Raw genomic sequence first — 18,300 nt, 5'->3', positions numbered from 1 at the left:
GGCTAGTTGAGAACACCTTTATTTAACCAGGTAGACTAGTTGAGAACACCTTTATTTAACCAGGTAGACTAGTTGAGAACACCTTTATTTAACCAGGTAGGCTAGTTGAGAACACCTTTATTTAACCAGGTAGGCTAGTTGAGAACACCTTTATTTAACCAGGTAGGCTAGTTGAGAACACCTTTATTTAACCAGGTAGGCTAGTTGACAACACCTTTATTTAACCAGGTAGGCTAGTTGAGAACACCTTTATTTAACCAGGTAGGCTAGTTGAGAACACCTTTATTTAACCAGGTAGGCTAGTTGAGAACAAGTTCTCATTTGCAACTGCGACCTGGCCAAGATAAAGCATAGCAGTGTGAGCATACAACAAAGAGTTACACATGGAGTAAACAATTAACAAGTCAATAACACAGTAGAAAACAAAGGGGGGGTCTATATACAATGTGTGCAAAAGGCATGAGGAGGTAGGCAAATAATTACAATTTTGCAGATTAACACTGGAGTGATAAAAGATCAGATGGTCATGTACAGGTAGAGATATTGGTGTGCAGAAGAGCAGAAAAGTAAATGTCTCTTTAACTGTAAGAACTTGTTGTGATCGACTCAGTCATGTTCAAAAGTCCGTTTTGATAAGTTCTATTCATCATTTAATCAGTAATGTGCTTGTAATAAGCTACTCACATTGCCAAGGCAGGTAGGCAATGTGTGCAGAGGAGTAGTCTACAGCATTATAATGGGTGATGACACAATGTTGACATATCAGATCATACACTATACTTTATTACCATACTTTGTCTCAATGCAATGCATGTCCAGCATTGTAACTGGTAAAAGAAAGATTGCGTCAACTTTGTAACAGACTGCCATGGCTAGAAGGGATACCGCTTTTGTCAAATTCATGTTTTTTTTCTTTTGCATTTCAGCAAACCCTTTTCCAAACCTTATCCAAATTCTCCTAACCTGCTATGAAAAGTAAATTCTCACGTTCATTTCACAAAAGCTGTTTCTCTTCTAGCCCTGTAACTTTTTGGGTCTCAATTTAAGGTTAGGCACAAAGTTAATAGCAACTGTGGTTACGGTTGGGTTTAAAATCAGATAAATGGGTGGGGTTTAGCCATGATTATGACTTTGTGGCTGTATTAACTAGCGACGACCCTGGATCAACCTAGAGAAACATCGAGAGGTGAAGCCTGCATAGCAACTGTGAAGTACGATTTTCAATTGGCGCATTAATCGAAGTGGGTGCGGCTTTACTACATATCACGAAGAATATATATTTTGCTTTCTTCAGACACCGGCTGCAAAGTCTGTTTTGTTTGTCGCAGTTTTATATTTTTTCAGCCTTGGAAAGAAATCATGAAAACTGTTTTGTCCGTGATCGCTTTCTGCGTCTTCCTGGGGTTCATAAACGCAAAAGAATGTAAGAGGTTAAGAGTTTATCACTTTGTCATAATTATTGAAGGGATTGTCTTTGTCACCCATGACCTTCGTGAAAACAGATATTTCCTTAACATTGTTTTAAGGAAACAATAAACAAAGTATTAGGCAGCTATTATTACTTGATACAATATTGAATTTGATGTTTACTATTAGTGCCGATATATACGCATTGAATAACATTCTTAAATGGCAAAAAAGTCTAAAAATAAATCGTAAGGTTTTTGAAGTGTTTGTTTTTATATCTATATATCATTTAACCCCTTATTTTTGTAAGGCACAAAACTACCTCCATACTTCCATTCGTTTTGTATGTGTTGAAGAGTCATGACACCTATGGGGGAGGTAATAGGTGCAAAACGTGTTTGTGAGAACCTTCCCTTTCCATAGAGGGGTCATAATAGTTTACCGAGGTAAAGCGTGTTTGAAGTTGGATATTCAACGGATATTCGCGATTTCAAACCTCAATAGCTTTCAAACCACTTGAGCCACAGACTCCAAATAAGTGTCATGATGTTGGAAAAAATAGCAGAACAACATTGCACAGGTCTTATTTTCACGATTTTGACATGAATTCGCTTTCCAAAGCTAATAAACATGTGGAAATGTGAGCAAAATGTTGTAGTCCTAGTTAGTTAGGGAGCGTAAACAAAGTTCAAACTTTTTTAAACATTTGAATTTCAATATCTCCTTGGTCATGTGACCTAATGACTTCAAACAAGGTTCAGAATGTCCACCAACTCCTCTTCTATATTGAACACCCTTTAGTTTGTCCATTTTTATCTCACATGATTTTACATGAATTTTTCACAAACTTTCAAATGTCAATAGCTCCTTGGTCATGTGACCCAACTGATTTCAAGCAAGGTGCAGAATGTCCACTGACTACCCTTCTATATTGCACACTCTTGTTTGTGTACTCTATAATCACACAGTGCAACGTACATTTTTCATAGTTTTAAATGTCAATAACTCCTTGGTCCCTAAGAAGCGTGCAGTAGATATACACCCATATTGCATAACCTCTGGTCATGTATCTTCTATATTGTTGTACATTATTATTATTTTGACAGTTAGGGGGTTCAGTCCAGTGTTGTGTTTACCCTTTTCTTTAATATTTATCTATAGTATTTTGTAGTTTTTAATAAGTACTTATTTTCCCTGTTTTTTTTTTTTCCCCACAGTATTTAACAGCGGTACACGATAGGAGAGAGACAGATAATATCTCCTTTTTGTCGTTAATATCAACCATAAAGGAAAAGGGCAAAGTACAAGAGTCATGTTATTAATAAGTCCAAAGTAGGGATGGAGAGTGAGATGGTGAGGTAGACTGGACAGGGATGGAGAGTGAGCTGGTGAGGTAGACTGGACAGGGATGGAGAGTGAGATGGTGAGGTAGACTGGACAGGGATGGAGAGTGAGCTGGTGAGGTAGACTGGACAGGGATGGAGAGTGAGATGGTGAGGTAGACTGGACAGGGATGGAGAGTGAGCTGGTGAGGTAGACTGGACAGGGATGGAGAGTGAGATGGTGAGGTAGACTGGACAGGGATGGAGAGTGAGCTGGTGAGGTAGACTGGACAGGGATGGAGAGTGAGCTGGTGAGGTAGACTGGACAGGGATGGAGAGTGAGCTGGTGAGGTAGACTGGACAGGGATGGAGAGTGAGCTGGTGAGGTAGACTGGACAGGGATGGAGAGTGAGATGGTGAGGTAGACTGGACAGGGATGGAGAGTGAGCTGGTGAGGTAGACTGGACAGGGATGGAGAGTGAGATGGTGAGGTAGACTGGACAGGGATGGAGAGTGAGCTGGTGAGGTAGACTGGACCGGGATGGAGAGTGAGCTGGTGAGGTAGACTGGACAGGGATGGAGAGTGAGCTGGTGAGGTAGACTGGACAGGGATGGAGAGTGAGCTGGTGAGGTAGACTGGACAGGGATGGAGAGTGAGCTGGTGAGGTAGACTGGACAGGGATGGAGAGTGAGCTGGTGAGGTAGACTGGACAGGGATGGAGAGTGAGCTGGTGAGGTAGACTGGACAGGGATGGAGAGTGAGCTGGTGAGGTAGACTGGACAGGGATGGAGAGTGAGCTGGTGAGGTAGACTGGACAGGGATGGAGAGTGAGCTGGTGAGGTAGACTGGACAGGGATGGAGAGTGAACTGGTGAGGTAGACTGGACAGGGATGGAGAGTGAGCTGGTGAGGTAGACTGGACAGGGATGGAGAGTGAGCTGGTGAGGTAGACTGGTCAGGGATGGAGAGTGAGCTGGTGAGGTAGACTGGACAGGGATGGAGAGTGAGCTGGTGAGGTAGACTGGACAGGGATGGAGAGTGAGCTGGTGAGGTAGACTGGACAGGGATGGAGAGTGAGCTGGTGAGGTAGACTGGACAGGGATGGAGAGTGAGCTGGTGAGGTAGACTGGACAGGGATGGAGAGTGAGCTGGTGAGGTAGACTGGACAGGGATGGAGAGTGAGCTGGTGAGGTAGACTGGACAGGGATGGAGAGTGAGCTGGTGAGGTAGACTGGACAGGGATGGAGAGTGAGCTGGTGAGGTAGACTGGACAGGGATGGAGAGTGAGCTGGTGAGGTAGACTGGACAGGGATGGAGAGTGAGCTGGTGAGGTAGACTGGACAGGGATGGAGAGTGAGCTGGTGAGGTAGACTGGACAGGGATGGAGAGTGAGCTGGTGAGGTAGACTGGACAGGGATGGAGAGTGAGCTGGTGAGGTAGACTGGACAGGGATGGAGAGTGAGCTGGTGAGGTAGACTGGTCAGGGATGGAGAGTGAGCTGGTGAGGTAGACTGGACAGGGATGGAGAGTGAGCTGGTGAGGTAGACTGGACAGGGATGGAGAGTGAGCTGGTGAGGTAGACTGGACAGGGATGGAGAGTGAGCTGGTGAGGTAGACTGGACAGGGATGGAGAGTGACATGGTGAGGTAGACTGGACAGGGATGGAGAGTGAGCTGGTGAGGTAGACTGGACAGGGATGGAGAGTGAGCTGGTGAGGTAGACTGGACAGGGATGGAGAGTGAGCTGGTGAGGTAGACTGGACAGGGATGGAGAGTGAGCTGGTGAGGTAGACTGGACAGGGATGGAGAGTGAGCTGGTGAGGTAGACTGGACAGGGATGGAGAGTGAGCTGGTGAGGTAGACTGGACAGGGATGGAGAGTGAGCTGGTGAGGTAGACTGGACAGGGATGGAGAGTGAGCTGGTGAGGTAGACTGGACAGGGATGGAGAGTGAGCTGGTGAGGTAGACTGGACAGGGATGGAGAGTGAGGTAGGCTCGACAATACATATACTGAACAGGGAACCACAGTAATGGTGGCCAGTAAATCAATGAATAAAAATGTAATGTTGACAAATTAAACAGAAATTGTAGACCTTTAAAACTTTTTCATCATGTCAACAGACATTTTACTTCTAATAAGTACGAAATGTTTTGCGGCGTTAACTTCCTCTTTATCCCTGGTTTAACTTCCTCTTTATCCCTGGTTGACTTCCTCTTTATCCCTGGTTAACTTCCTCTTTATCCCTGGTTGATGTACATTACACAGTGTTAACTTCCTCTTTATCCCTGGTTAACTTCCTCTTTATCCCTGGTTGACTTCCTCTTTATCCCTGGTTGACTTCCTCTTTATCCCTGGTTGACTTCCTTTTTATCCCTGGTTGACTTCCTCTTTATCCCTGGTTGATGTACATTACACAGTGTTAACTTCCTCTTTATCCCTGGTTAACTTCCTCTTTATCCCTGGTTGACTTCCTCTTTATCCTTGGTTGACTTCCTCTTTATCCTTGGTTGACTTCCTCTTTATCCCTGGTTAACTTCCTCTTTATCCCTGGTTAACTTCCTCTTTATCCCTGGTTGACTTCCTCTTTATCCCTGGTTGACTTCCTCTTTATCCCTGGTTAACTTCCTCTTTATCCCTGGTTAACTTCCTCTTTATCCCTGGTTGACTTCCTCTTTATCCCTGGTGGATGTACATTACACAGTGTTAACTTCCTCTTTATCCCTGGTTAACTTCCTCTTTATCCCTGGTTAACTTCCTCTTTATCCCTGGTTAACTTCCTCTTTATCCCTGGTTAACTTCCTCTTTATCCCTGGTTAACTTTCTCTTTATCCCTGGTTGATGTACATGTCAGAGCGTTAACTTCCTCTTTATCCCTGGTGGATGTACATGTCAGAGCCTCTTCAGTGTGGATGAGGTACAGCAGACATTTTCAACAACAAAGACTGCACTTCCTGTTTGTGTTCTTACCTCTGTTGAACTCTTATCTTCATTCCTAGTTACAGCACATGGAACCACCGTTGGCAAAACATTCCATCTAAAAACAAAATAAAGTGTAACACGTTATAAATCATATCAATGATGAATGACGAATTAGCCGTCCATTGGGTTATATTATAAATTGTCTTAGTTGCCGTCACTGTTGTCAAAAGACTATAAACATGTTAAATAAAGTGACTAACCCAGTCAGTCTTTGGGCCACATCCAGGTTCTTTATCAGTGGCACACAGGAAGCAGTTGTTGGCTTTGTTTGAACTCTGAAATCATAGGCCTGAACTGAACACATGGTTGAACTGAACACATGGTTGAACTGAACACATGGCTGAACTGAACACATGGCTGAACTGAACACATGGCTGAACTGAACACATGGCTGAACTGAACACATGGCTGAACTGAACACATGGTTGAACTGAACACATGGCTGAACTGAACACATGGCTGAACTGAACACATGGCTGAACCGAACACATGGTTGAACTGAACACATGGCTGAACTGAACACATGGCTGAACTGAACACATGGCTGAACTGAACACATGGTTGAACTGAACACATGGCTGAACTGAACACATGGTTGAACTGAACACATGGCTGAACTGAACACATGGCTGAACTGAACACATGGCTGAACTGAACACATGGTTGAACTGAACACATGTCTGAACTGAACACATGGCTGAACTGAACACATGGCTGAACTGAACACATGGCTGAACTGAACACATGGCTGAACTGAACACATGGTTGAACTGAACACATGGCTGAACTGAACACATGGTTGAACTGAACACATGGCTGAACTGAACACATGGTTGAACTGAACACATGGCTGAACTGAACACATGGTTGAACTGAACACATGGCTGAACTGAACACATGGCTGAACTGAACACATGGCTGAACTGAACACATGGTTGAACTGAACACATGGTTGAACTGAACACATGGCTGAACTGAACACATGGTTGGACTGAACACATGGCTGAACTGAACACATGGCTGAACTGAACACATGGTTGAACTGAACACATGGCTGAACTGAACACATGGTTGAACTGAACACATGGCTGAACTGAACACATGGTTGAACTGAACACATGGCTGAACTGAACACATGGTTGAACTGAACACATGGCTGAACTGAACACATGGCTGAACTGAACACATGGTTGAACTGAACACATGGTTGAACTGAACACATGGCTGAACTGAACACATGGTTGGACTGAACACATGGCTGAACTGAACACATGGCTGAACTGAACACATGGCTGAACTGAACACATGGTAACGGAAGTCTGATTAGTTTATAGGCAAATGAATACACAAGCCACATTTGTATGCTGTTTTCCTTATCACTATAATCTAGTAGAGGTAATTTCCTTCATGCCCCCATTCTACACACAGCCTAAATTATAGGCACTGAACTATTTACAGGACAAAAAAATAAATAAATAGCATATAGGATCCAACCCTGTCACAGAGTGAATAAATGTAGAGCGGTTGTAGACTTTAATAAGAAAAAAATCTGAAGTGACAGTTTCATCCCCCACCCAAAACATGTTGTTGCATTGATGCATTGTGTCTTCTAACTGTCCAACAAAAGGATCCAAAGTGTTTGGAAATATTTGTTACCCATAAATCCAAAGGAGGAGGTGTATCCTCGTACCTCTGGCACGTCAGTCAGACTGACAGGCGGTGTAAAAACCTTTATGATGGGGCCGGCAACAGAGTGCCCATTGGCTAAGCACCACAGGGACCAATCAGGAGAGATGGAGTTCCCATTGGCTAAGCACCACAGAGACCAATCAGGAGAGATGGAGTTCCCATTGGCTAAGCACCACAGAGACCAATCAGGAGAGATGGAGTTCCCATTGGCTAAGCACCACAGAGACCAATCAGGAGAGATGGAGTTCCCATTGGCTAAGCACCAAAGGGACCAATCAGGAGAGATGGAGTTCCCATTGGCTAAGCACCACAGAGACCAATCAGGAGAGAATACATACAGGTCAACAACGGCGCCAATTGAAAGTCAAGGGGTGTGTCTGTGGCTTTAGGATTACTCTCTCTTTACAGAGAAACCCCTGTGGTTCAAGTCGAGCTACTCTTCCCCTTTTCGGTCTGCTCTGCGCATGTCTGACAGTGACAGAGCCATACAGCCACTTGCGGATCTTTTCAGTGTCCAGGTGAAAGATAGTTATTGGGGAGGTTGGAACATTTTGTTTAACTTCAAAAACATTTTTGTAAACACCCATGTAAAATGAAGGCCTGCAAAAGCTTACGGATTTAAGTCTAATAGCATGTGAGACGAAAGTAGACAAACATCAGAGTGTGCGATATGAAGGTATAGTCAGAGGACATTCTGAACCTTGTTTGAAGTCAGTTGGGTCACATGACCAAGGAGATTTTGAAGTTTAGAATGTTGAAAAATTCATGTAAAATCATGTGACCAGCCTGACTGTACCATTCCCTCCTCCCCCTGTAGCTCCCCCCAAGGTGCAGGTGTACAGCCGTAACCCAGGGCAACATGGGAAGGACAACACCCTGATCTGTCACGTGAGTGGCTTCCACCCCCCTGACATCAGCATCCAGCTCCTGAAGAACGGTGTGGAGATCCCCGACGCCAAGCAGACAGACCTGGCCTTCGAACAGGGATGGCAGTTCCACCTCACCAAGAGTGTTGGATTCACACCAGCCAGCGGAGAGGAGTACACCTGCAGAGTCCGTCACCTGAAGAATCTGAAGACCTACACCTGGGGTGAGTTACTAGTGTAGTTAGAGGAGTACACCTGGGGTGAGTTACTAGTGTAGTTAGTAGTTAGAGGAGTGCACCTGGGGTGAGTTACTAGTGTAGTTAGTAGTTAGAGGAGTACACCTGGGGTGAGTTACTAGTGTAGTTAGTAGTTAGAGGAGTACACCTGGGGTGAGTTACTAGTGTAGTTAGTAGTTAGAGGAGTACACCTGGGGTGAGTTACTAGTGTAGTTAGTAGTTAGAGGAGTACACCTGGGGTGAGTTACTAGTGTAGTTAGTAGTTAGAGGAGTATACCTGGGGTGAGTTACTAGTGTAGTTAGTAGTTAGAGGAGTACACCTGGGGTGGGTTACTAGTGTAGTTAGTAGTTAGAGGAGTACACCTGGGGTGAGTTACTAGTGTAGTTAGAGGAGTACACCTGGGGTGAGTTACTAGTGTAGATAGTAGTTAGAGGAGTACACCTGGGGTGAGTTACTAGTGTAGTTAGAGGAGTACACCTGGGATGAGTTACTAGTGTAGTTAGAGGAGTACACCTGGGGTGAGTTACTAGTGTAGTTAGTAGTTAGAGGAGTACACCTGGGGTGAGTTACTAGTGTAGTTAGAGGAGTACACCTGGGGTGAGTTACTAGTGTAGTTAGAGGAGTACACCTGGGGTGAGTTACTAGTGTAGTTAGTAGTTAGAGGAGTACACCTGTAGAGCCCGCCACCTGAATAACCTCAAGATCAAACCCGGGGTGAGTTAGTTCCCCCTCCTAAATTAACTCTGGCTCCTGTGTTTGTGTGTGACCATCATCACCTGCAGACGGCCAACTACTATATGGAGCTGTTTAGGTGATGAGCAGCTTGACCCTGGCCTTCTATTCTATGGAGCTGTTTAGGTGATGAGCAGCTTGACCCTGTCCTTCTATTCTATATGAAGCTGTTTAGGTGATGAGCAGCTTGACCCTGTTCTTCTATACTATGGAGCTGTTTAGGTGATGAGCAGCTTGACCCTGTCCTTCTATTCTATATGAAGCAGTTTAGGTGATGAGCAGCTTGACCCTGTTCTTCTATACTATGGAGCTGTTTAGGTGATGAGCAGCTTGACCCTGTCCTTCTATTCTATGGAGCTGTTTAGGTGATGAGCAGCTTGACCCTGTCCTTCTATTCTATATGAAGCTGTTTAGGTGATGAGCAGCTTGACCCTGTCCTTCTATACTATGGAGCTGTTTAGGTGATGAGCAGCTTGACCCTGTCCTTCTATTCTATGGAGCTGTTTAGGTGATGAGCAGCTTGACCCTGTCCTTCTATTCTATGGAGCTGTTTAGGTGATGAGCAGCTTGACCCTGTCCTTCTATTCTATGGAGCTGTTTAGGTGATGAGCAGCTTGACCCTGTCCTTCTATTCTATGGAGCTGTTTAGGTGATGAACAGCTTGACCCTGTCCTTCTATTCTATATGAAGCAGTTTAGGTGATGAGCAGCTTGACCCTGTCCTTCTATTCTATGGAGCTGTTTAGGTGATGAACAGCTTGACCCTGTCCTTCTATTCTATATGAAGCAGTTTAGGTGATGAGCAGCTTGACCCTGTCCTTCTATTCTATGGAGCTGTTTAGGTGATGAGCAGCTTGACCCTGTCCTTAATGTCTATTTGTGTCACGCCCTGACCTCAGAGATCCTTATTTATTCTCTATGTTTGGTTGGGTCAGGGTGTGACTCTGGTGGGAAAATCTATGTTTTCTATTTCTTTGTTGTTTTTGCCATGTGTGGTTCCCAATCAGAGGCAGCTGTTTATCGTTGTCTCTGGTTGGGGATCATATATATAAGTAGTGAATTTCCGTTTGGGTTTTGTGGGGTGTTGTTTTCTGTTTAGTGTGTTACCTGACAGAACTGTTTGCTTTCAAGTTATTTTGTTTGAGAGTTTTTTTTTTTATAATAAAAATCACGAACACTTTCCACGCTGCACTTTGGTCCACTCCTTTGGTCCACTCCTTTGGTCCACTCCTTTGGTCCACTCCTTTGGTCCACTCCTTTGGTCCACTCCTTTGGTCCACTCCTTTCGACAATAGCCGTTACAAGTTGATTGTCGGGTTAAAATACTAAATCCCATTTTACTGGCATAAGCCATGGTAGGATTGTAGTTAGTTGGGAGTCTGAATGTAAAAACAATAACATTGCTGTCTGTGTTGTTGTTGTTTTCTCCAGAGGCAGATATGTAAGGATCTGGAACAGGACATAATGGTAGGTATTCAGATTCATTCATTTATATTTATTTATAATAGTAATATATGCCATTTTGTAGATGTTTTAATCCAATGTGATTTACAGTCATGCGTGTCTATACACTACCGTTCAGTTTGGGGTCACTTAGAAATTTCCTTGTTTTTGAAAGAAAAGCTTCTTTTTTTTTGTCCATTAAATAATATCAAATTGATCAGAAATACAGTGTTGACATTGTTAATGTTGTAAATGACTATTGTAGCTGGAAACGGCTGATTTTTAATGGAATATCTACATAGGCGTACAGAGGGCCATTATCAGCAACCATCACTCCTGTGTTCCAATGGCACGTTGTGTTAACTAATTCAAGTTTGTCATTTTAAAAGGCTAATTGATCATTAGAAAACCCTTTTGCAATTATGTTAGCACAGCTGAAAACTGTTGTTCTGATTAAAGAAGCAACAAAACTGGCCTTCTTTAGACTAGTTGAGTATCTGGAGCATCAGCATTTGTGGGTTCGATTACAGGCTCAAAATGGCCAGAAACAAATAACTTTCTTCTGAAACTCATCAGTCTATTATTGTTCTGAGAAATGAAGGCTATTCCATGCGAGAAATTGCCAAGAAACTGAAGATTGCGTACAACACTGTGTACTACTCCCTTCACAGAACAGCGCAAACTGGTGCTAACCAGAATAGAAAGAGGAGTGGGAGGCCCCGGTGAACAACTGAGCAAGAGGACAAGTACATTAGAGTGTCTAGTTTGAGGTTCTTCAGGAAGCATGGGGTGAAATCTCTTCAAATGACTTCAACAAACTGACAACTATAAAATGCCAAAGATCTGCTAGGCTGTAATTGCTGCAAAAAGCTAAGTTTGAAGGACACAATTATTATTTCAATTAAAAATCATTACCGGTATTTATAAAACCTTGTCAATGTCTTGACTATATTTCCTATTCATTTTTAAACAAATTTAATGTATGTTTTCATGGAAAACAAGGACATTTCGAATTGACCCCAAACTTTTGAATGTATTTATTGAAAATTTGTTAATTAGTTAATTGGTTAATTAGTTAATTGGTTAATTAGTTAATTAGTTTAGTTTAACTGTAACTAGATTAAATCATAACTAAAACTCCTACCTTTACCCATCTTTCTGAACAGGGGGCCATTCCATCTGTGACCAGCCCTACACTAGAGCTGAGATGACTGTAATTTTCCCTGCTCAACATGGGCTTTCATTTTCATTTTTGATAACACTTTGTGCCAAGGTGCCAGTTTCAAGGGTTTCGAGTTTTAGAGAATCATTACTAAATAGTTAAATGATTACAGATGTGTGGGTGACCTCTTCTAGAAAATCTGTCTGTACTTCTGGCTGAGAATTCAATGTGTGGGTGACCTCTTCTAGAAAATCTGTCTGTACTTCTGGCTGAGAATTCAATGTGTGGGTGACCTCTTCTAGAAAATCTGTCTGTACTTCTGGCTGAGAATTCAATGTGTGGGTGACCACTTCTAGAAAATCTGTCTGTACTTCTGGCTGAGAATTCAATGTGTGGGTGACCACTTCTAGAAAATCTGCCAGTACTTCTGGCTGAGAATTCAATGTGTGGGTGACCACTTCTAGAAAATCTGTCTGTACTTCTGGCTGAGAATTCAATGTGTGGGTGACCTCTTCTAGAAAATCTGTCTGTACTTCTGGCTGAGAATTCAATGTGTGGGTGACCACTTCTAGAAAATCTGTCTGTACTTCTGGCTGAGAATTCAATGTGTGGGTGACCTCTTCTAGAAAATCTGCCAGTACTTCTGGCTGAGAATTCAATGTGTGGGTGACCACTTCTAGAAAATCTGTCTGTACTTCTGGCTGAGAATTCAATGTGTGGGTGACCTCTTCTAGAAAATCTGCCAGTACTTCTAGCTGAGAATCCAATGTGTGGGTGACCTCTTCTAGAAAATCTGCCAGTACTTCTAGCTGAGAATCCAATGTGTGGGTGACCTCTTCTAGAAAATCTGCCAGTACTTCTAGCTGAGAATCCAATGTGTGGGTGACCTCTTCTAGAAAATCTGCCAGTACTTCTAGCTGAGAATCCAATGTGTGGGTGACCTCTTCTAGAAAATCTGCCAGTACTTCTAGCTGAGAATCCAATGTGTGGGTGACCACTTCTAGAAAATCTGCCAGTACTTCTAGCTGAGAATCCAATGTGTGGGTGACCTCTTCTAGAAAATCTGCCAGTACTTCTGGCTGAGAATTCAATGTGTGGGTGACCACTTCTAGAAAATCTGTCTGTATTTCTGGCTGAGAATTCAATGTGTGGCTGACCTCTTCTAGAAAATCTGCCAGTACTTCTAGCTGAGAATCCAATGTGTGGGTGACCTCTTCTAGAAAATCTGCCAGTACTTCTAGCTGAGAATCCAATGTGTGGGTGACCTCTTCTAGAAAATCTGCCAGTACTTCTAGCTGAGAATCCAATGTGTGGGTGACCTCTTCTAGAAAATCTGCCAGTACTTCTAGCTGAGAATCCAATGTGTGGGTGACCTCTTCTAGAAAATCTGCCAGTACTTCTAGCTGAGAATCCAATGTGTGGGTGACCACTTCTAGAAAATCCGCCGGTATTTCTAGCTGAGAATTCAATGTGTGGGTGACCTCTTCTAGAAAATCTGCCAGTACTTCTAGCTGAGAATCCAATGTGTGGCTGACCTCTTCTAGAAAATCCGCTGGTATTTCTGGCTGAGCATCACATTCTCTTCTTTAAAAACACTAATTAATGATAAAGTATATTCATTATATTTTAGATGTGTGGGGACTCCTTTAATATCCTTGAAGTTGGTACCATTAAGTTGTGAGCACTACTTTTTTAAACATAATTTTAAACACCTATGTTGATGTGGTTTTAGTTACAAGCACAAATCGTCAACAATGTAAAATTTGATTAAAAATATATTTAAAAGCCCAAATAATTTGCAGAACATCCATTGTTGTATTTGCTTGTAAACTAGACATGTCCTTTTTGCTTTGGAGTCATTTTTTTCATCGACACCATGAAATCAAATCTTATATCCTTCAATGTTTCTGTAAATTACCAGTTATCAACAGTCTAATAAAATAGTCGTTTTTTATTTATTTTTTAGGAATATTGTTGATAATTAGAGAACTGTATTTTTACGATGGGTTTTCTTTCAAAAGCAGCGTCTGTTTTTCAATCTTTGAGTGATACAGAACCAGGGTCAGTCCCCAGAGGACTGGAGTTGTGCCTATCCCTGGTCTACAGTGTTGTCAGAATGTTTATTTTTAGGAACGCCCATATATGTATGTCCATACAGTGTTGTCAGAATGTTTATTTTAGGAACGCCCATATATGTATGTCCATACAGTGTTGTCAGAATGTTTATTTTAGGAACGCCCATATATGTATGTCCAAACAGTGTTGTCAGAATGTTTATTTTAGGAACGCCCATATATGTATGTCCATACAGTGTTGTCAGAATGTTTATTTTTAGGAACGCCCATATATGTATGTCCATACAGTGTTGTCAGAATGTTTATTTTTAGGAACGCCCATATATGTATGTCCATACAGTGTTGTCAGAAATGTTTATTTTAGGAACGCCCATATATGTATGTCCATACAGTGTTGTCAGAATGTTTATTTTAGGAACGCCCATATATGTATGTCCATACCGTTTGTAAAACACAAATGTAATTTTTTTAAAGATGGCCGTTCTGGACAAGACAAAAAAAAAGACATTGGTGCGTTCTTACTGGGGTGTAGCCTACCCCCTGCAATGGAATTTTATGAATGCTCATGTGGTAGGCCCACCGTTTGTAAAACAGGCTGTTGCATTGGATTTATTAGTCCCGATTCCTGTTGACTAATCAATTTGGATACAAACTTGAAAACACTGACCATGACATTTTAAACTACTGGACAGCTGTTGTGAGTAACCTGGTTGGCTGACCATGACATTTTAAACTACTGGACAGCTGTTGTGAGTAACCTGGTTGGATGACCGGGACATTTTAAACTACTGGACAGCTGTTGTGAGTAACCTGGTTGGCTGACCATGACATTTTAAACTACTGGACAGCTGTTGTGAGTAACCTGGTTGGATGACCGGGACATTTTAAACTACTGGACAGCTGTTGTGAGTAACCTGGTTGGCTGACCATGACATTTTAAACTACTGGACAGCTGTTGTGAGTAACCTGGTTGGATGACCGGGACATTTTAAACTACTGGACAGCTGTTGTGAGTAACCTGGTTGGATGACAATGACATTTTAAACTACTGGACAGCTGTTGTGAGTAACCTGGTTGGATGACCATGACATTTTAAACTACTGGACAGCTGTTGTGAGTAACCTGGTCGGCTGACCATGACATTTTAAACTACTGGACAGCTGTTGTGAGTAGCCTGGTTGGATGACCATGACATTTTAAACTACTGGACAGCTGTTGTGAGTAACCTGGTCGGCTGACCGTGACATTTTAAACTACTGGACAGCTGTTGTGAGTAACCTGGTCGGCTGACCGTGACATTTTATACTACTGGACAGCTGTTGTGAGTAACCTGGTCGGCTGACCATGACATTTTAAACTACTGGACAGCTGTTGTGAGTAACCTGGTCGGCTGACCGTGACATTTTATACTACTGGACAGCTGTTGTGAGTAACCTGGTCGGCTGACCGTGACATTTTATACTACTGGACAGCTGTTGTGAGTAACCTGGTCGGCTGACCGTGACATTTTAAACTACTGGACAGCTGTTGTGAGTAACCTGGTCGGCTGACCGTGACATTTTATACTACTGGACAGCTGTTGTGAGTAACCTGGTCGGCTGACCATGACATTTTAAACTACTGGACAGCTGTTGTGAGTAACCTGGTCGGCTGACCGTGACATTTTATACTACTGGACAGCTGTTGTGAGTAACCTGGTCGGCTGACCGTGACATTTTATACTACTGGACAGCTGTTGTGAGTAACCTGGTCGGCTGACCGTGACATTTTAAACTACTGGACAGCTGTTGTGAGTAACCTGGTCGGCTGACCGTGACATTTTATACTACTGGACAGCTGTTGTGAGTAACCTGGTCGGCTGACCATGACATTTTAAACTACTGGACAGCTGTTGTGAGTAACCTGGTCGGCTGACCGTGACATTTTATACTACTGGACAGCTGTTGTGAGTAACCTGGTCGGCTGACCGTGACATTTTATACTACTGGACAGCTGTTGTGAGTAACCTGGTCGGCTGACCGTGACATTTTAAACTACTGGACAGCTGTTGTGAGTAACCTGGTTGGCTGACCATGACATTTTATACTACTGGACAGCTGTTGTGAGTAACCTGGTTGGCTGACCATGACATTTTAAACTACTGGACAGCTGTTGTGAGTAACCTGGTTGGCTGACCGTGACATTTTAAACTACTGGACAGCTGTTGTGAGTAACCTGGTCGGCTGACCGTGACATTTTAAACTACTGGACAGCTGTTGTGAGTAACCTGGTTGGATGACCATGACATTTTAAACTACTGGACAGCTGTTGTGAGTAACCTGGTCGGCTGACCATGACATTTTAAACTACTGGACAGCTGTTGTGAGTAGCCTGGTTGGATGACCATGACATTTTAAACTACTGGACAGCTGTTGTGAGTAACCTGGTCGGCTGACCGTGACATTTTAAACTACTGGACAGCTGTTGTGAGTAACCTGGTCGGCTGACCGTGACATTTTAAACTACTGGACAGCTGTTGTGAGTAACCTGGTCGGCTGACCATGACATTTTAAACTACTGGACAGCTGTTGTGAGTAGCCTGGTTGGATGACCATGACATTTTAAACTACTGGACAGCTGTTGTGAGTAACCTGGTCGGCTGACCGTGACATTTTAAACTACTGGACAGCTGTTGTGAGTAACCTGGTCGGCTGACCGTGACATTTTATACTACTGGACAGCTGTTGTGAGTAACCTGGTCGGCTGACCATGACATTTTAAACTACTGGACAGCTGTTGTGAGTAACCTGGTCGGCTGACCGTGACATTTTATACTACTGGACAGCTGTTGTGAGTAACCTGGTCGGCTGACCGTGACATTTTATACTACTGGACAGCTGTTGTGAGTAACCTGGTCGGCTGACCGTGACATTTTAAACTACTGGACAGCTGTTGTGAGTAACCTGGTCGGCTGACCGTGACATTTTATACTACTGGACAGCTGTTGTGAGTAACCTGGTCGGCTGACCATGACATTTTAAACTACTGGACAGCTGTTGTGAGTAACCTGGTCGGCTGACCGTGACATTTTATACTACTGGACAGCTGTTGTGAGTAACCTGGTCGGCTGACCGTGACATTTTATACTACTGGACAGCTGTTGTGAGTAACCTGGTCGGCTGACCGTGACATTTTAAACTACTGGACAGCTGTTGTGAGTAACCTGGTTGGCTGACCATGACATTTTATACTACTGGACAGCTGTTGTGAGTAACCTGGTTGGCTGACCATGACATTTTAAACTACTGGACAGCTGTTGTGAGTAACCTGGTTGGCTGACCGTGACATTTTAAACTACTGGACAGCTGTTGTGAGTAACCTGGTCGGCTGACCGTGACATTTTAAACTACTGGACAGCTGTTGTGAGTAACCTGGTTGGATGACCATGACATTTTAAACTACTGGACAGCTGTTGTGAGTAACCTGGTCGGCTGACCATGACATTTTAAACTACTGGACAGCTGTTGTGAGTAGCCTGGTTGGATGACCATGACATTTTAAACTACTGGACAGCTGTTGTGAGTAACCTGGTCGGCTGACCGTGACATTTTAAACTACTGGACAGCTGTTGTGAGTAACCTGGTCGGCTGACCGTGACATTTTAAACTACTGGACAGCTGTTGTGAGTAACCTGGTCGGCTGACCATGACATTTTAAACTACTGGACAGCTGTTGTGAGTAGCCTGGTTGGATGACCATGACATTTTAAACTACTGGACAGCTGTTGTGAGTAACCTGGTCGGCTGACCGTGACATTTTAAACTACTGGACAGCTGTTGTGAGTAACCTGGTCGGCTGACCGTGACATTTTAAACTACTGGACAGCTGTTGTGAGTAACCTGGTCGGCTGACCATGACATTTTAAACTACTGGACAGCTGTTGTGAGTAACCTGGTCGGCTGACCGTGACATTTTATACTACTGGACAGCTGTTGTGAGTAACCTGGTCGGCCATTTTACTTTTTTGACCTGTCCTGTTTTTAGAACATGTTGTTTGTTAATGTCAGCAGTTTCTATGTATTATCTATTTGATTGAGTGTGATTTAGGTCAGGCTATTTGATTGAGTGTGATTTAGGTCAGGCTATTTGATTGAGTGTGATTTAGGTCAGGCTATTTGATTGAGTGTGATTTAGGTCAGGCTATTTGATTGAGTGTGATTTAGGTCAGGCTATTTGATTGAGTGTGATTTAGGTCAGGCTATTTGATTGAGTGTGATTTAGGTCAGGCTATTTGATTGAGTGTGATTTAGGTCAGGCTATTTGATTGAGTGTGATTTAGGTCAGGCTATTTGATTGAGTGTGATTTAGGTCAGGCTATTTGATTGAGTGTGATTTAGGTCAGGCTATTTG

General features: G+C 43.2%; 1 protein-coding gene across 2 annotated transcripts; it reads left to right on the top strand.

Moving 5' to 3' along the window:
- Positions 1-764: 764 nt before the first annotated feature.
- Positions 765-13,795, top strand: LOC116360555 (beta-2-microglobulin-like). 2 transcript variants are annotated; one of them, XM_031815309.1, is made up of 4 exons: positions 765-1,423; positions 8,215-8,487; positions 10,663-10,698; positions 11,841-13,795. In XM_031815309.1, exons 1-3 carry the CDS (start codon positions 1,360-1,362, stop codon positions 10,674-10,676), a joined length of 351 nt encoding a protein of 116 aa, XP_031671169.1. In that variant the 5' UTR covers positions 765-1,359; the 3' UTR covers positions 10,677-10,698; positions 11,841-13,795. The 2 variants fall into 2 exon arrangements, with proteins under 2 accessions (XP_031671169.1, XP_031671170.1); XM_031815310.1 differs by having other exon boundaries at positions 11,346-13,795.
- Positions 13,796-18,300: the final 4,505 nt, after the last annotated feature.

Source organism: Oncorhynchus kisutch, unplaced genomic scaffold (assembly GCF_002021735.2).
Source record: "Oncorhynchus kisutch isolate 150728-3 unplaced genomic scaffold, Okis_V2 Okis09a-Okis19a_hom, whole genome shotgun sequence".
In the NCBI taxonomy this organism is placed as follows: domain Eukaryota; kingdom Metazoa; phylum Chordata; class Actinopteri; order Salmoniformes; family Salmonidae; genus Oncorhynchus; species Oncorhynchus kisutch.
Note: the sequence above shows the minus strand (reverse complement) of the source record. Positions and strands in the feature narration are given on the sequence as shown.